The 17,284-nt window shown below is 38.0% G+C and overlaps 2 protein-coding genes across 9 annotated transcripts in view; both read right to left on the minus strand.

Moving 5' to 3' along the window:
• Positions 1-2,521, minus strand: part of huwe1 (HECT, UBA and WWE domain containing E3 ubiquitin protein ligase 1) — a 46,564-nt gene extending 44,043 nt beyond the window's left edge. For 5 of the 8 annotated variants that reach the window (XM_034876957.1, XM_034876953.1, XM_034876951.1 and 2 more), the window contains exons 1-2: positions 2,493-2,520; positions 948-1,013 (exon numbers count right to left, since the gene is read on the minus strand). The gene's annotated coding sequence lies outside the window, so the exon portion shown is untranslated. Of the gene's footprint in view, positions 1-947; positions 1,014-2,492 lie in introns of all 8 variants that reach the window. The other 3 variants (XM_034876954.1, XM_034876955.1, XM_034876948.1) reach the window with 2 other exon arrangements.
• A 678-nt stretch (positions 2,522-3,199) lies between these two features.
• On the minus strand, positions 3,200-15,179 carry phf8 (PHD finger protein 8). Its single transcript, XM_034877000.1, has 22 exons — positions 14,874-15,179; positions 13,997-14,289; positions 13,715-13,800; positions 13,480-13,606; positions 13,122-13,282; positions 12,856-12,997; positions 12,257-12,443; positions 11,957-12,119; positions 11,735-11,822; positions 10,519-10,625; positions 10,305-10,396; positions 9,256-9,345; positions 8,842-9,123; positions 8,654-8,736; positions 8,380-8,549; positions 8,072-8,157; positions 6,569-6,690; positions 5,897-6,228; positions 5,684-5,779; positions 5,477-5,586; positions 5,017-5,377; positions 3,200-4,930 (listed from the first exon to the last, which is right to left on the minus strand). The coding sequence occupies exons 2-22, from the start codon at positions 14,092-14,094 to the stop codon at positions 4,842-4,844; spliced, it is 3,072 nt and encodes a 1,023-aa protein (XP_034732891.1). The 5' UTR covers positions 14,095-14,289; positions 14,874-15,179; the 3' UTR covers positions 3,200-4,841.
• Positions 15,180-17,284: the final 2,105 nt, after the last annotated feature.

Below are 17,284 nucleotides of genomic sequence, written 5' to 3' on the forward strand. Positions count from 1 at the left end.
ATGAACCAACATAGCTACCACAGCATCCTGCAGTGGCATGCCATCCCATCCAGTTTGTGTTTAGTTGGACCATCATTTATTTTTCAATAAATGCGCCTCCACAGTCACCTGACATGAACCCAATCAAGATGGTTTGGGGAGAGCTGGACAGCAGAGTAAAGGCAAAAGGGGCAACAAGTGCTAGCCATCTCTGGGAAATCCTTTAAGACTGTTGGGAAACCATTTCAGGGGACTACCTCTTGAAGCTCATCAAAAGAATACCAAGAGTGTCCAAAGCAGTAATCAGAGCAAAGGGTGGCTACTTTTAAAGAAACTAGAATATAGGACATGTTTTCAGCTATTTCACACCTTTTTTTGTCAAGTACATAATTCCACATGTCCAGTCATAGTTTTGATGCCTTCAGTGATAATCTACAATGTAAATAATCATGAAAATAAAGAATGCCTTGAATGAGAAGGTGGTTCCAAAATGTTATCCTGTACTAACTTAAAATATATTTGAATCCAACATTTGTAAAGATACATCTTTTTAATTCACTGGCCTATAGGTAAGGGATATCTACAGACAGGTAAATAACTGTTCCACATTTTCACAAAACATGTATAAATATGTCAACAATTATTTCATTATGTTAGTATTGTATGCACCACAACAAGGCATGTCTAAAGTCTCTAGGCCGTCCTACATGTTATTGTATGTCCAGTTTAAAATGCAACTCAATATTAGAATACATGTATTAGGGGGTCCCTGCTCTTTTTTTTTAGGTGAGGGCTCTGTCTTTAAAAACATTAAAGACCCCTGGTTTAGACATTAACCCTAAGTGGTGGTTGATGTATTTTGTAGGGGGTATAAACTTGGAAGCAACTATTGATGGCAAGCTATAGTATCCTTATGTTTCACTATAACAGTTTTAGTCAATAAAGTATTTCAAGTTAGCCGTACATACCAGAAACTGCTTTGGTTCAATAGCTCCACCATTCTCATCCTTGGCTTGTTTCGCAGTTTCTTCTAACTATCCAAAAACACAAACAATCAAATCAGATGAAAGTAAATTCAGGCAGCTGGATCACTGGCAAAACACTTCTGACAGGTGTGAGGTGTACACACTAAAATAAAAGCTGGTGAAAAGGCTAAGTATGTATGGCAACTTCCAACCTATTAAGAAATAGTGTAATAATGCTGATTGATGTGGGAAGAGTTGTACCACCAAAGTTGGGGTACATACTCATATTTTCAGACATTACAGGTTCTACTCTACAGCTGTCTGGGCTTAGAGACTTAGACGTTATAGTCATTCAACTGCACATTCATAGGGCTTTAAATTAAGCCTTTGGTCTCCATTAGATAAAATGTAGGGTGCCATCTAAGGAGTGGTATGAATTAAACTCAGGCATTGTTTACAGAACAAATAAATACATTATGAATCAAGGGGGATACTGACAGATTCACTTAAATTTACATTAAAATAGCGTTGGCTGTGTTAACTTAAGAGGCATCACTAAAGTAACTTTTTTTTCCAAAGACATGTAAATTTGATGTGCGTCAGTGGTTGTAGCTGAGCCAATTTGACAGTGTAATCAATTAGCTAATTTACAGCACCTCCCTTAAATAGTTAACGTTACATCCACAAACACGACTGCATTAACGTTAATATTAGCTACTGACGTATACTGGTCAGATCGTCAGCATCAGAAAATATAGTTATGGCCGTGGATAGTAACGTTAACTTAGTTTGAAAACCATTAGCGTTAAGTAACGTTCCACTGCCTAAAAGTCGTTCATTACTCCCAAGTTAGCTAACGTTAGGTTAGTTGTAACCGTGTAAATCAACCCGTGCTGTTTGCCAATATTACTGAGGTAACTGTTAACGTTAGCTACCCAATGTTACGCAGTTATGGTTAAGTCAATGGTGGCGCTGACGTTAGCAAAGTTAAAGCTAGCTAACGTTAGTTAGGTGACGTTAGCTAGGTTCACTAACGTTAGCCTAAACTGCTAACGTTAGTTACTTCGGCTCAATTCAGCTTTGGCGGCTAACGTCAGCAGATTACGAAAAGTCAAATCTGCAACCTGACACACATTTTAACTCTCACCGGTTCTTTGTATCATCATTCACGAAGAAATAGAGTAGCTAGCTAGTTAGCAAGTCATTGAACAAGGATACCGATTTGACTTGTAGCTAGTTGTACAGAGGCGCACATACCCACACAGAGTGAACATGAGTGTGTATGTGGGTTTCGCACGAGCTAACTAACGTTAGCTAACTGAGCTTCGCACAATGCTCTATCAGTGGGATCATGGGCTACATTAAAAATGGCGGTTTACATAGCAGAGTAGGGGATCCGTACTTTACCCTTAAAAAGACACTTGTAATGTAGTCTCGGGTCGCAGTGACTGGTCTGAATCATCGATTGTAGTTGTTAAGGAAGAGAAATGTATGCCACCAGTTAGCTAAAACCCATGTCAATAATATGGAATAAGTATTTCTGCTTACCTCGAATGCGTGTTACATTTGCTTCTCCATCTTGCACTAGCGAGTGGTAGGGCAGTTTGAATCTCGCGAGAATACCTGCTGCTGCGTTTACCCAGGGCACTCCCTTGTTGAACAATAACGGTGCTAGTGCGTCTTCGTCTGGAAGGCATACGGCCTTATTTTTTCTTATTTCAGCCTCAACCTACTAATTTGATGTGCACACGAAAGCACACAGCAGAGCTCTCCAGGGTTACGACAAAATATTTTAATTCAGTTTAATATTTAAATGTATTCAAACTCCCCGTTGGTATAATGGACAATTTTACAACAAATGCGTTTAACCCCTATTTGGATGGGGAACATTTTATTTTAAATTGAGCAATGGAAATGTTTAGATGAGGAAATAATTGTACAAAAAAAAACAAAACACTGGGGACAACTGAAGTCACCACTAAAAAATATTTCAAAGGCTTCGTTTTTTTAGGCTTATGAACATTCAATTGCACTCTTATTTGAAGAAAAAAACTGCGTTAATTACAACACAATATTACTTCTTGTGATGACAACTTTCCAATGTATTCCCAAAATGTTCAAAATCCCACTCAGTGATTGCAAGGAAAATGGAGTTCTCTGGTGGACTGACGCATAGTAAACATAAAAACATTCGTTTGGCATTCAAATCACACTTTCGGGGATTTGGTGGTCCTAAAATAAATTCAATGAAAAAGTAAGATTTGCCCAAGGTATATTTTATCTGTTGCAGGTAGTTCTTAAACATGTTTAAAACACACAGTACATACCAAAACAAGAGTGAATATCAACAGTAATTAATATAAAACGAAATGGATGAAATTAAATGAGGGCATGTTTTCAAAATAATTTCCACTAGTACACTGACAACATGACAAACTAAGCAACTGCGTACAAATATAAAAAAATTAACTATTTCAGATATTTTCCAAATACAGTAATGTATCATGTACAAGTTATGTTAAGAAAGATTTCAAAGTTTTTGACCTATAAAAAGAACTTAAATTACAACATATATTTACATATCAATTCATGTCCTGGACTTTTAACACAGTTCCTTCTACACCTCTGCCAATATTTGATAACTAGTACATTCTGTGAAAGAAAGCACATGTCTAGATCTGACCCAAGAATGCCGCCAAAAGTTGGTGAACAAATCATGGTAACTTGCAGGAAACTAGTCTCTTCATCTCATTTTCTGCTCTTTCAATGTACCTATATAAATTACAAATATAACCAATATTTACAATGACAATAAACTGTAAAAAAAAATCTAAAAATCTAAGATGGATACACATTTTGTCCAGGTATTAAGTGGTTGAAAATAATTAAATAAGGGACAAAGAAGATGAGGTGGTAAAAACATACCATGTTAAAACAGGCTAAGAAATGGCAAAGTGCTGCCTTGTTAAATAACAATGATCAGAATAAATAGAACTGTCTGATTTAACTCTTGGTGTCAGTTGAGTAAAGTGTACTTTATGTGTAGAACTACAGTTTAAAACATATACTATACAACTAATTAATGGATTTATCTTTGAATTGTTTCCACCAGTCCCTTGTTTTTTCCCCACAGGTTTATTTTAACTGTTAGTCCTCTGCTCCTAGACATAACAGGAGGAAAATGAGTTATACAAACAGATTCCAAATTCCTCAAGAAGAATTTATATGTATGTGTGGTAACCATGTGCATACACAGTTTTTTTGTAAAACGGTTTGTGTGTAAAGATTGGTATCCTGGAATCATCACACATACACAAGAGTGTGTTTATGAGGTAAAGAGACGAGTAAATACAAGACTACGACTGCATGACTGTGTGTGTGTGTGTCAGGGCTATAAAGCAATTACATTTTACCTGACTAGACTACATCTGTTGTTGTTTTTCCTTCCCTTTTTAAAATGTAGAATGTCTTTACATATAGAGCCACCTCAAATAGTCTAAATAAAAGGTCAATTTATTACGCTAGTTAATCTAGCTAGTTAAATCAAAGTCCGCCAGTCATTTTAAAATGTGTTTCACAATTGCTTATTGCCAACGTCAAATGGTATCTGATCATTAGGAGTTACTTACCATTTGGATCAAGTCACAGATGTGCCTCTTAAAATAACTATGCATATATGGATAAATGGAGTGCCAAAACAGGCTAATTTGCTGGGCAGAGTAATTGATGTAGAACAAGACATAGTGAGGTTCAACAACAGGTGAAAACAGTAAACAACATGTATCTAGAGTACAAAATATAGATCACTATCTCTATTTCCTTCAGACCTACTTTCACAAAAGCCTTTTTCTTCATTCATTCTAACTTAAAAGTCTTCAGCCACATTTCCAACATCTCTTACAAGAGAAGTTTGCCGTTACGGTGAATTTTCAGAATTTTTCCAAGTCTCTGTTTTGCAGTTGCAAGTCCTTTCTTTGGACGTTTCCCTAAATTAAAGTGAGAGGAGAAAATACATGAGAAAATATGCCATCACAGAGTTATGAAATTATGCTGTCACTGCGTTTATGCTTACCTTGACCAACTCCTGTTGTACCTTGGCTGGCCAAACTTGCAGGCGATGCACCAGAGTGAGAGCTGCTGTTCTGTGGAGAAAGTGAAGGTCGGCGTGAAGTGAGGAATACACCAGGGGCCATGGCTCCGCTGCCTCGAGGGCCTCCGGGGCCAAAAGGTCCTGGCCCTGCTGTGTATTCATGGTCCAACAGACTAGCAGAGTAGTAATCCACCCTCCTGTCTGGGCTGAAGTCTGCTGCAGACTCTGGAGCAGGTGGTGGTGAGGGTGGGGCTGGCTCAGTCTGAACAGGGGGAGGAGGAGCTACCGGAGCAGGAGGACGCTGCTTTTTGGTGTACTTCCTTTTGGCAGGCTTTTGCTGCTCCTGGTTTAATACCAAAATAAGAAAAAGGGTAATTTCCTTTTATTGAAAGACGCTACCACTCCAAATTCACAAGACAAATACATTTATTTCCCAACTCACTTGTTGTGCCAGCTTGGCAGCAGCTGCTGCAAGCCCAGTTTCTACAGATGCAACTCTAGCCCCCTCCCTGGCTGGTCGATCCTGTTTGGGAAGGGTGGGCATCACCCTGGCTAAAAGTAAAAATGAAATATTCAACCATCCTGACAAGGCACACCGAGAGCTAAAAAGCATTCTAATCTTTCATCCCGCTTTTTTTAATCCAGGTACCTTTCGGGCTCCAAGGTGTGTCATCCCAGTTTTTCTTCCGTTTCATCTTAACCTTATTAGCATGGTCCTCTTCATCAGACTCCAAGGACGGGTAAACTTAAACAAAAATTTGATAAAATAATTAAGCATCGCCTTGATCAATAACACTTTTAGTGATTTGACTAGCAGTGATTTGTACAGCAGCAGGCGTTAGTCATTGAGTGTATTGCTCACCATAGTCGGAATCTTTAAAACAGGTTCCCAGAGTCTCTTGCTCATCTGGACTGTCCTCGTCACTAAGGTGACGAGCTGGCCGTTTAATTGGCCGTTTTCCGGGCCGTTGGATAACAGGTTTCTTTTCAGGACTTCTTGTCTTTTTGACCCCCCCAGCCACCCATACGGCCTTGCCCCCCTTTTCCTTGACCACCCCTAATCCCACGGCCAGGCCTCCAGAAATGGATAAGGGGGATGACGAAGAGGAAGATGAGGATGAGGAAGGGGGGTTGGCCATTGACAGCATTCCCTGTATGGCATCACGAGTACTGGGAGAGGCTGGTGCTTCCTCACTGAGAAAAGGACAGAATTAAGAAATCACTCATCTAAAAAATAACTTCCTAAACATGGCGTAGTGTGGGAGACACTACAAAGGTTTGAAAGGTTATTGGATTCTTGCAACACAGTGGGACATTTATTCTCACTTGAGTTAAACTACTAGAGTCAGTGGTATCCAAAAGATCCAGAAGTGTGCTTTAAATACATAACTTCAAACATCACAAAACTCAAATAAAATGGATCTATGTAAATAAATGTATTTGAAAATCCAAAAATTGTCCCAGACACTTCCACAATTTGACTGTTAAATAAATAAAATGATAAAAGAATAACTTGTGATCAAGGAGATCTAACCTGAGTGTGGCAGAGTCCAAGCCTGCTACTTGTTTGCTGGCCTTTAATAAGTCCAGAATGCCCCCTGCTCCACCCTTCACCCCGTGGGCGGCTAGTGCCTCTTCATCTGTGGTGTAATCCTCCTGAAGCCACATGCACAAACATGCTATTGTTACAATTTAAATTTGACACAATGAAAAACATAACGCTGTGTACCAGTTTCAATGGGAATGAGGTTCGCAAAATCACCATTACATTGGCTTGATGTTTCAAAATACATAACATAAATCTGCAATCTCATCAATGATCGGTTGCTCATGTTGTGCAATAAGCTTGTAGATTGTATATTGTGTATGTATGTATGTACATGTATATGTATATTGTGTTTTGGCATCGAGATTGTGATGTGCGCATGTGCAGTAGTCACATCGCAGGACATTGCGATGCTAATCCTTTATCGCTGCTTGCTAGAAAATAAACTTTCACCGTTCTCCTTTTACAGTACATGATTATTACCAGCCGACCCTTCCCTTTTAAGACAAGTAGCCATGTGGGCAACGTGCATATGTGCTGTTAGTCCAACGGGGTTCATTGTTATGGGAAGTGAGGCTCTCCCTGTGTAGAAAAGTACCGTAGGCAGCAGCTGCCGCTGACACGGTATTGCGCATAGGTAGTCAGTGAAGCTACAGTAGCCAGTGTTTTATGTGTAAGTATGAACTAAATCACCTGATTAATGCAACATAATCACAACGTCTCCCGCCATTTTCCCCCGCAGAAAGCTGCTACCAGCAAGGCTAAAGCTAATATAGTCAGCCTAAAGAAACAAGGGGTCCGTCCGTCCCAACTAACGTTTTGGTTCGGAGCTTCAACGCTTGAAACGTAACACTAATCTACTACAGAAGTCTGTGTCTAATCTGATGTAATTTACACTGATTTAATTGTTCTTGGATACACAGTTTGTTGCTAGTGCGCGTGACACGCGAGTCTGATAAATTTCCCAAACAAACAAGCTGGCCCGGTAGTCGACCACAACCAGAAATTTAGAGGAAGCAACATGCAGTCATTGTCATACACTTTAGCCTGGATTGATAGTATTATATTAATACAATGGTGTCATGCTAGTCAACAAACGTATTTCTACCTAATTTCCCTCTCCAAAATCCCTTCAGAAGAGTAACGTTAGTCACAACGCTTACTTGCTTTGGTGTTTGTAAAGCATTAAAGTTTAACAAGGAACTGTTCACATTAGAAAAGTTCCATTTTTATCTTCTATGTAGATGCACTCCCCTACAAAATCATTGCAGTAGCCGAGAATGATTTATTATTTCCAAATAAAGCTATTTATATCATCTTTAAAAAATAACTTTTTTTATTGCAATATCTATCGCAATATCAGTTTTTTCAATATTGTGCAGGCCTAGCAGCAATCATGGAAATGTTACAGCTGGATCTTGAAATGGCACGTGAAAAGTAAATTAAAGTAAATTATCGTCTACAAAATGACTGTTTCCATAGTTATCTCACCTCAATGTCAAAGTCTACTTCTCCTGGCTCCCTGATGCGATTGGGGTCAGAGCAGGGTTTGGCTCTGGGCAGCTTCCTAGGAAGACCTGAAGGCACATTTTAACACAGTTAAGTTACAGTAGCAAGGTGGCTTTGAAACCATACTACTAAACAATATGAGGTTCTACATTTAGCCAATTTAGTTAAATAGCTAAACTGATCTCTCATAGACTTCACTAGCAGGTAAAAGATAAATATAAATGTCCTTATAAGAGTTACAACCTCATGCTAAGCATTCACAATACGCTTGTTTAAAGTCAAATTCCCACCGCTTAGTTTCTTCTTCTTGCTTGATCCTGTAGGCTTTCGTCGTGGAGGAGGGGTCTCGTCAATCTGCAACTCATCCTCGGACTCCAAGTCAGACATGCTGGATCCTTCCATGGCAAGATGTTTGTACTTTCCTGCCCTTCCTGCACCATTACTGCTGCCGTCCTTCTTACTAAAACCATAAAGTCAGAAGGTATGAACCAACACCTTTTGGTTCTGTTCTACCCATTAGATCACACAAGTAATAGGAACACACTAAGTGGCTGCAAAGCTTACTTTTGGATTTTTCCATTGGTCAGCACAAGTTTCAGTTTGCTTTTATTTAGCTTCCCTTCAAATTCCTCTAAAGGCAACTCCAACTGGAAAGAAATTATGAAGACAAAACATTCAGACAAAGAAATGCTGGATAAGCTTTCCATGGCAATCACAAAGGTGATTCAAGGTGATCACAAAAACCACTGTACCTTGTTCTTGTTTTTCGACTTGCCAGGTTGAAATTTTTTGAGTGTATGTTTGGTGTGGATCTCAATGAGGTCAAGTTCTCCGGCTTCTGCCTTAAGTAGCCCTTTCTGACTTTTCTTCTTGGTCCCTGGGGTCACAAGACCCCCCATCACCTCTTTGGGCTTGGGTCCTTTCTTTTTTCCAGGGGGGCGTCCTGAATTCTGGGAGGTGGTCAGAGGAGCTTTAGAGAGTGGCGAACCAGGAAACTGTAGTCCAGTGCGGCCAATGTTTTGCTGGAATATGTCCTATCAAAAGAAAGTACTGCCTAGTCAGTAAAACAAAACAAAAAGTAATAGTAATATTTCTACATACATTTAAAAAAATAAATAAAACAAAGCTAAATGCATGCACACATTTTCAGTGATTCTACCATTTACCTCAACCAGACGAATCTCCTTGGCCAGGTCCTTCACTAGTGTCTGAGTGTTGATGGTTTCTGGAATCTCCACTTCATGATCTGCCAAAGCCTGAGAGTAGGGAGACAATTATCAACAACAGCTTGCACGGCTCTGTGAAATTGTAACAAAACCTGGCTGCAAGCACCTCCAAGCTTCAAAATCAACACTTTATATCTCGATTGTGTAAAATGAAAATTTGCCATTTTACAGGGAGTTATATGCTAGATTATTTTTTGTCCACGACTAGCAACTTCCCGGAGCCTCTTCTGATTGCCTGGCGACTGCCCAGAGCCAATAGTCAGACACATAATCATAAAACCAGCATGCCTTTTCATACTCATTAAACAAACAAATAAGTGAGCTTCATAGGTAATGTTGGGGAATCTTTGTGCTAAGCTAACCTTACTGGCTGCTAGCTGTAGCTACATATTCAACGGAAAGATATGAGAGTGGTAATGAAGTTCTTACTCTAAGCCATAAAGCGCATTTCCCAAACTGGCAATATTGTTGCAATTCAATGTTGCCTTTTGAGTAGCGCTGTAACGGTTAGTGTATTAGTCCCAAACCATTTCAGTACAGGACATTTGGATTGGACTATTTATGTTGTTTACATGCTAGTTAGCCGGGTTAGTCAAGCTCAATGGACTACAATTTGTTTTAAACTGTATGTCAGCATTGTTTAGTTAAAGTCTGGTCTATATGTGGAAACATTTCATTTCATGTGTTGATAGGCTGAACAAAACAAAAACAGACTGGAAGGCAAGTCCTTCTCCCCACAGCGTTAAGCAGCTTACCACTGCAGATTCAGACCCTGCCAAAGTAAAAACTAATGTTATATACAGTATGGCTGACAATATGAGACCGTACTCAGTTGTAGAGAATACAGAATTAAAGCAAATTGTCAAAATGCTTGAGTACAGCTACAATTTCCCTTCATGAGTGCAATTCAGGCAGTCAATTGTGCCTGCAAATTCACATGAGGAAAGAATGATATACAAATAGTAAAAATAATATAAGACTTTGCTTACCTCTTTACGGGTCCAGCTGCGGAAGGCATTGTTTAAGGCCTTAGCTCCGTGAACCAGGTAAGTGGCAGGATGTCTGCGGTTTTCTCTCAAACCTATGGGACATAATAGCACAGGGTTAATAATATCAAAATGACCAACACTAAACACAGGTCACTCAAGTAACATAACATGAATATTATTAATTAATTATTATTAATGTATTGAAATTCCTTACCTCTGAAGGTATCAAGAAGGTGCTTTCCAACATACCAGCACACAGTCTCAAAGTTGGGAAAACTGAACAAGTCTGCTGTGCTTAATCTCTTCTCTATTTCATATGCCCTAAAAATGATAATAAAATGAAGAAAAAGTCAGACATTGTGGTTCTTGCCACGAAATTGCAAATTAACTTTGTAGAGATGCGACTAAAAATAAATAGAAATGGCTTTAGGAACTAGAAGTGAGGACTACAGTAATTCAGGGCTAAATCTTCTATTAGCACATTTCATCTGAAGAGTCATTATGATTAGACAATGTCTAATATTCTTCTGTGTCTCCAATGCAGCAAGGATCTGCTAGGGGTTTTTACCTGGTTCATTTTCTGCTTTTAGTATGTATTGGCATTGAAACAATAAGCAAGTTAAATTAAAGGAGAATTTCGGTCAATTCCAACACGTAGCTCTGTTGTTTGTAAATTTGAACCCAATGTGAACACAGTGAATCTGACTGCTGTAGATGTGAAAGAAATGCATGAAAGTTCTGCTAATTCAGCTCTGTTTAGATCTGGTGTTGATACTGCAAGGAGTGCTTAGGGGTCGTCTACAAACTACAACACAGAAAAGAAAAAAACTAAATATTTAGGCTACCAATTTAATGATTAAATAAGGTAGTGTCTCCAAACTTTTTAATAATAACTCGTCTCCTGCTAATTGTACCACAACACTTACTTTTAAAAAATAAGCATATACTTATTTTTGAAATTTGTATCTCATTTTGGTGTTGTAGTTTGCAGACGATCCCGAAGCACTCCTTATAGTAACAACACATGTACTAAACAGAGCTGAATTAGCACAACTTTCATGCATTTCTTTGACATCTACAGCAGTCAGATTCACTGCGTTCACTTAGAAGGAAAAACTGCACATGGGTAGGCACTTTTATTAACATTTTGAATATGAGGCTGAAAACACGTTTACTGCACTGTTAAGCCTGTTGGGTGCTAATTCTAGCAGGAGGATAACACAGTATAAGCAGCACTGATTGTTTTTGTCTCTACTGACAGAACTCCAAATTTACATATAACAGAGCTACGTGTTGGAATGGACCGGAATTTTTCACTAAGTGTCCGTGTTTTTTTTTATATGTCAATAGCATTAAAATACATTTCAATCAAAAACGGCTACAATAACATTACATGTACTTGGCATGAAAACTTCCCTGAGGAAACTAACCGCAGCTGCATGTCAATGTTTAGACTATGCAAGAAGTTTCCTCCAAAGGCCAGGCAGTCCACTGGTGTCAACACAGCATGAATCCACCCTGTAAGACAAGCAAATGAAAAGTGTAATCATTAGCTGTGTGATTATCACAACTCTGCTAAAAAAAAAAAAGCAGAGTTGCTTATAGCACTTTATGATATAAGTAACAAAACAAACAACAACATTACAGCTCACCTGTTGGTATGAACAAGGTGTTTCCTTGTTTGACAGAGCACTTGTAACACATATCAACTTGGTCTCCAAAGAACATCTCATTCTGGTTAGAGGAGGAACTCCACCGCTCAAAAAGTGCCAAGTTGGCTACAGTGGGGGATATTAGGTAGAAGATTTTTTCTCCCTGAATAAACAAAGGGATAAGCTGTTAGAAATAATATCAATTAATTTAAAAAAATAAATTAAATTAAATTATTATTATTAAAAAAAACAGAAACAAATGTTTTGCGGTCAGTGTAACAGAACATTTTTCCCCCTCACCCTCAGAACATGGTACCATACTGAGGTGCCACCAAAGTCAATGTGGAAGTCTGTGTAGCTGTCCTTTACTCCCATAAGGCAGTATTTCTGCACATTAGGGCGTTCAAACACAGACTCTTCAGGCCAGAGGTTTTCAACCCATGACAACTTCCTCACAATCTTTGGAGTCTCCACCAAGTTTGATAGCCTATAACAAATCCAACACATATCTTTAGTCTTCAAAACATCACAACTTGTAGTCAGTAATTCTGAAGAATGATTGTTGATATTTGAACTCAACAACCAACCAAATACCCCCCAAACGACCAAAACTAGTGGCGACAAGGCAAAGTGTGGTTACGTCGCCCCACGTTGTCTTTGTCTTATCTTATTTCAGCATACACATGGAACGGACAGCTAACAAACTATTATATATATTCTATGTATTGGCTAATTTGACTAAAGTGTATGAGATTAGAATCACTAACTCAAACTTTAAATAATGAAGTTCTCATTTCTTTCATTTTTAATTTTTTTATAGAATAGTAACATTAAACTCAAGTAACAAGGCACTGCATCATAATGACGAAGTGAACAGCTAAGAGAATATCTTTGTGTACCTGGTCTCAGAGAACTCCAGGCTGATGACATTGAGCACTCTGTCTCTGTTTGGGCTGTTGTAGTATTCAACAAAGTCTCCCAATCGCATCTTTAGGTCACATTGCCGAGACACATCAATCACATCAATCTGTTTGTCTGAACCTTAGAACAAAATGAAAAAAGTTTGAGAAAAACTATTTTTAAATCCCTAATACACCTTAGCCTAAACATCTTACCATAAATCGGTACAAATCTTTGCATTTAAATTTAATACTAAAAACTTTACCAATATATTGCTCTACATCGCTGACACCGAATGACGCTGGAGGAAGGGTCATGCCGAGGCCATCCCGCCTCAGCACCATGACAGGAACACTGAATGAATGCTCTTCTAGAAACTCGACTGTCAGCTGGGCCCCTGACGGCTTTAGCAAGACTTCATCCGCACTGTCATAGAGACGCAAACAGACATGTGCACAAGTTTTAAAGCACAATAACAGCTATACTAGATCAACGCTAGTACAATACAACGCAATCTACTGCAATAACAATACAAGGAGTGCCTTATGTTTGTCATTTCAACAGAATCATGGTTTTATCTTTAAACTTGTGAATAAGGAACTTTGCCTTTGCGGGAGACTTACCCTGGGAAGGTGCGGCTCCGTAGCTCCCTAACAAACTGTGGGCTGCCAGTCTTAACAGGCCGACCTGGATCTCTTGCTCCAGCAGCTGCACCATCTGTCTGCTTATTGCCTCCACGGCGTTTGCGCACTGGGAAAAGGAGAGACAGAGAAAAAAGATTAACAAGTGCATTATTACGTAAAAGTAAGCTCATAACTAATAATGTAAGCAAGGGATACTTGAGGAATGGTTACTCACTGACAGATGGTCCATGGGTGACCTGACAGTTGGGGCAGTGATACAGGTCAATCTCAGCTGCTTTGTCCTCCTCTACTCCAACACAGCTAAACAGAAAACATTCTTATCAGACAAAGAACGCACAGAAAGGATGCCTGTGGTGTATACAGCGTAAACCCACAGGAATCGTGCAACCAAGACAACAGATGAACCACATTATAAATCACACAACATAATATTTGAATATCATTGCCCACACAGGCAACATTAAGATTAACAGTGTTTATTTGGAAAACGACTCACCTTCCATGGAACCAGTCTTGACAAATGTCACACTCGATCATAAAGCGTGTCACATCATATGGCAGGCGACACAAGCAGTACACTGGAACTGATGCCATATTGTGTGTGTGTGTGTGTGTGTGTTTGTGTGTTTGTGAGAATTAACTTTCACTTGTTAAAAATGTTAAGGAAGGGAGGGACTATTTAACAAACTAAATGCTTTTATGCAGTAAGGGTAATGTTGCTGTTGTCTGTCACTTTACTTCCAGGTTTCTGATACTGATACACATGTCCACCGGGATTCACTGGGAAACCTGTTAAAACACAATGTGAGTAATGATAAACACATTAGCTACTCCTGCTGCAACCTGAGATGCAATTGCAGTACACCAGCTGGGTTACGTTAACGAAACTAACGTTAGGGGTTTCGGTAGCATAATATTGACCTTAAGAGTATTAAACTATTTCATATATTCTTCAAATACATAAAAGGAGAGGCTACTTTTTCTCATTTCTCTTACCAGATTTTGAATCAGAAACATTGTAATTCTGCTAAATAAAGATAGTTGTTAACAGTAACGTTAGCCAACAGGTAGGTCGTAACGCTAACTCACTGTTTGTAAACACGCTATGCCCATGGATGTTGTATTGCTATCTAACAGTAACGTGTTTACCAAGTAAGCTAACGTTAGCCATTTTAGCCGATGTGGCTAGCTAGCTAAGCTTTGCGAAGATGTAAACTTTAACTTAACGTTACACAAGTAAACACTTGGTGCAATTCATTTAGCTTTTAAACTTGAAAGAAACGCCCCATGCAGCTAACACATTTAAATAAATTTAAGCTAAACAAAGAAGCGTCGTTTGATATATTAATCGATATTTAACGCTAGCAACTCACCAAAATCTAGCTGCGGGAGGCCAAGCATACAAAAGCCGTTGTAATCCCTACGCAAGCTCGGGGGTACCTGCGGCCTTATTATGCAACGTAAATTATAAACAATTTGCTTTACCACATTTTTGTTTATCAACTCCGTAATGCCCAAATATAGAGTCCAGGTCCAGAAATTTACACTGGACCAGAAAACTAAAATCTGAAGCGACCAAACCGAGCACAATAACTACAAATAACAGCGTATTAAACTACATCAACGCCATTTCAAAGACAGACGGACGTCATACGGTTGTCTGTCGCTGTCTGCTATTGAAAGAACAATAAAGTTGTAAACAGTCAACTATGGAGTTGCATTCAGGGAAAAAAACTACTTCATTCAGTCTATGGTAAAAACCTTGCGTAACGTTTGGAGGTTCCGCACAAAGTTAACAAAGTTACTGAAACATATAGAGATAGATACCATAGTTTACAGTAGCCTAAAAACATGCTTTACACACACACACACGTATATTTTTATATATATATATATATATATATATATATATATATAATAGTGCACATATTAATAAACACAAAACAAATCTAGACATTTCTTTACTAATTATCCTTAACTTTTATTAACTAATTAACATTAACTTTTATCGTCAACTTGACGTGTCAATCAAGACCCTGTGGATTGTCCTCCACTTATGATTGGCAAGATATGGGAGGGCCCAATATGAGACTTTGTGCATGCGTAGTCTAATCATGCACACAACCAATGAACTTCAGCTTTACTTATGTCAATATTTCACATCATCATCACAACATCGTTCATCCCGGCCGCTGCAGACTCTACAACATTATCATGTAGTGCAGGTGTTGTGGTTTCTGTTCCTGTTTTTTTTACCCCACACACTCTCTGCATATCTTTATTATCTGTGTTTATATTTTTCCATTATAAGGACTTACTTTTTCAATATTATTTATAATCACTGCTCAGTATCATTTATATAATGGTTACTTCTTTTGCTATAATATTCAATTACATATTCAATATAAGTTCAACGTCACTTACTTACTCACAATGCAAAAAAAAGTTTTGTACTATGGCAACCGCACTTTACAATACCTTTTATTTAATGCCATTTTATATTAATTCAATAACTTTTGCTCAATGTCTGTTGTTTGTGTGTTTACTTTTTTTTTGTTGCTTTTTACTGAAGAAAACTGCTGTTTTTGTAATAAGGGAATCTCCCCATTGTGGGATGAACAAAGTATTATCTAATCTAATCTAATCTAACTCAAATGTTAAATTGGAGCAGATGGCTTCACTTTAATTTGATTATTGAAGGTAGATTAGACTACACCTCTACATTCATTAGAAAAATAAATCCATTTGAGAGAAAATAAATTAGTAGAGTAATTTAATGTATCTAAGGTTGCACACCTTTGAATGTACCTTTTCATTAATTTAATAGAATAATCTATTTTTTTTATTATTTTATGTATTAACAAATCAGTCAGGATTGGTCCACATATATTTTGCATTTGTAATTATTTAACTATGAATCACAATTTGCCTTAAATACATACCTACTACCATTGTTTTTAGATTTTGAAAGTAATACACTGGTCTTGTGATAAAAAAATCCACACAATCTTATACTTTGATGTTTAACATCATTTATTTTGATTAGTTAAAAAACATAAATAAAATCAACAGTTGAATTAGTTACAATTTACAGAGGCTAAATCCACAGCAACATACTTTTTTTCCAGGTTTCTCTGCTCAAATGTCCTTTTGCAATTGGTTCTCAGTCATGCCTTTTTGAGACTCCCCAGATTTTTGTTGCGTTATTTTGTAAATGACTTAAATCTGACATGCAGCCCAGCAGGACATTTTGTGTAAGTATGTTATGCGTCTTCCAGGTTGCATGGTTCAAAACCGAAATATTGACAAAAACAAATAATGTCAAAAATGACCAATCATTTTCTGAATGTAATCCTAAATGCCTCTGGCCTGTCAGGATTTAGAGAGGTATATCAAGGCAGGGGAGTCCCATGCAAACACAGATGAAAACCAGTATTTTCTATTTTCAAATAACCTCAGATTTATGATGAGAAAACAATTTTACAATTTGTACAACCCCATTTCAAATACAAAAATAATCTTTATCTTTTAGATAACATTTTGGTACCACTTTAAGGACAAAGCCAGCTCCACATCATGTATCATGATCATTAAACTGTAGCTTGCAATCAACATGTTAGTATTATACATGACAGCACAGTATATCACCTTCACTATTAATGAACTACATCTCTGTGAAAATGTGGGTTGTCTTGAAGTAGAAGATTACAAAAAAACTGTCATATTCTAGATTATGCATTTACTGAACAACCATACTCTTTAGCACACACTACTCCTTATTAAC

The sequence above is a fragment of the Etheostoma cragini genome, chromosome 7, assembly GCF_013103735.1.
Source record: "Etheostoma cragini isolate CJK2018 chromosome 7, CSU_Ecrag_1.0, whole genome shotgun sequence".
In the NCBI taxonomy this organism is placed as follows: Eukaryota; Metazoa; Chordata; class Actinopteri; order Perciformes; family Percidae; genus Etheostoma; species Etheostoma cragini.

Bases quoted from the DNA above. Each gene is read 5' to 3' on its own strand.
- phf8 (XM_034877000.1), bottom strand. From the start codon at position 14,094: ATGGCATCAGTTCCAGTGTACTGCTTGTGTCGCCTGCCATATGATGTG. The intron at 10,397-10,518 runs GTAAGGAATTTC...TATGTCCCATAG, and splicing joins CCTTCTTGATACCTTCAGAG to GTTTGAGAGAAAACCGCAGA. The intron at 8,550-8,653 runs GTAAGCTTTGCA...TTATGGTTTTAG, and splicing joins ACCAATGGAAAAATCCAAAA to TAAGAAGGACGGCAGCAGTA.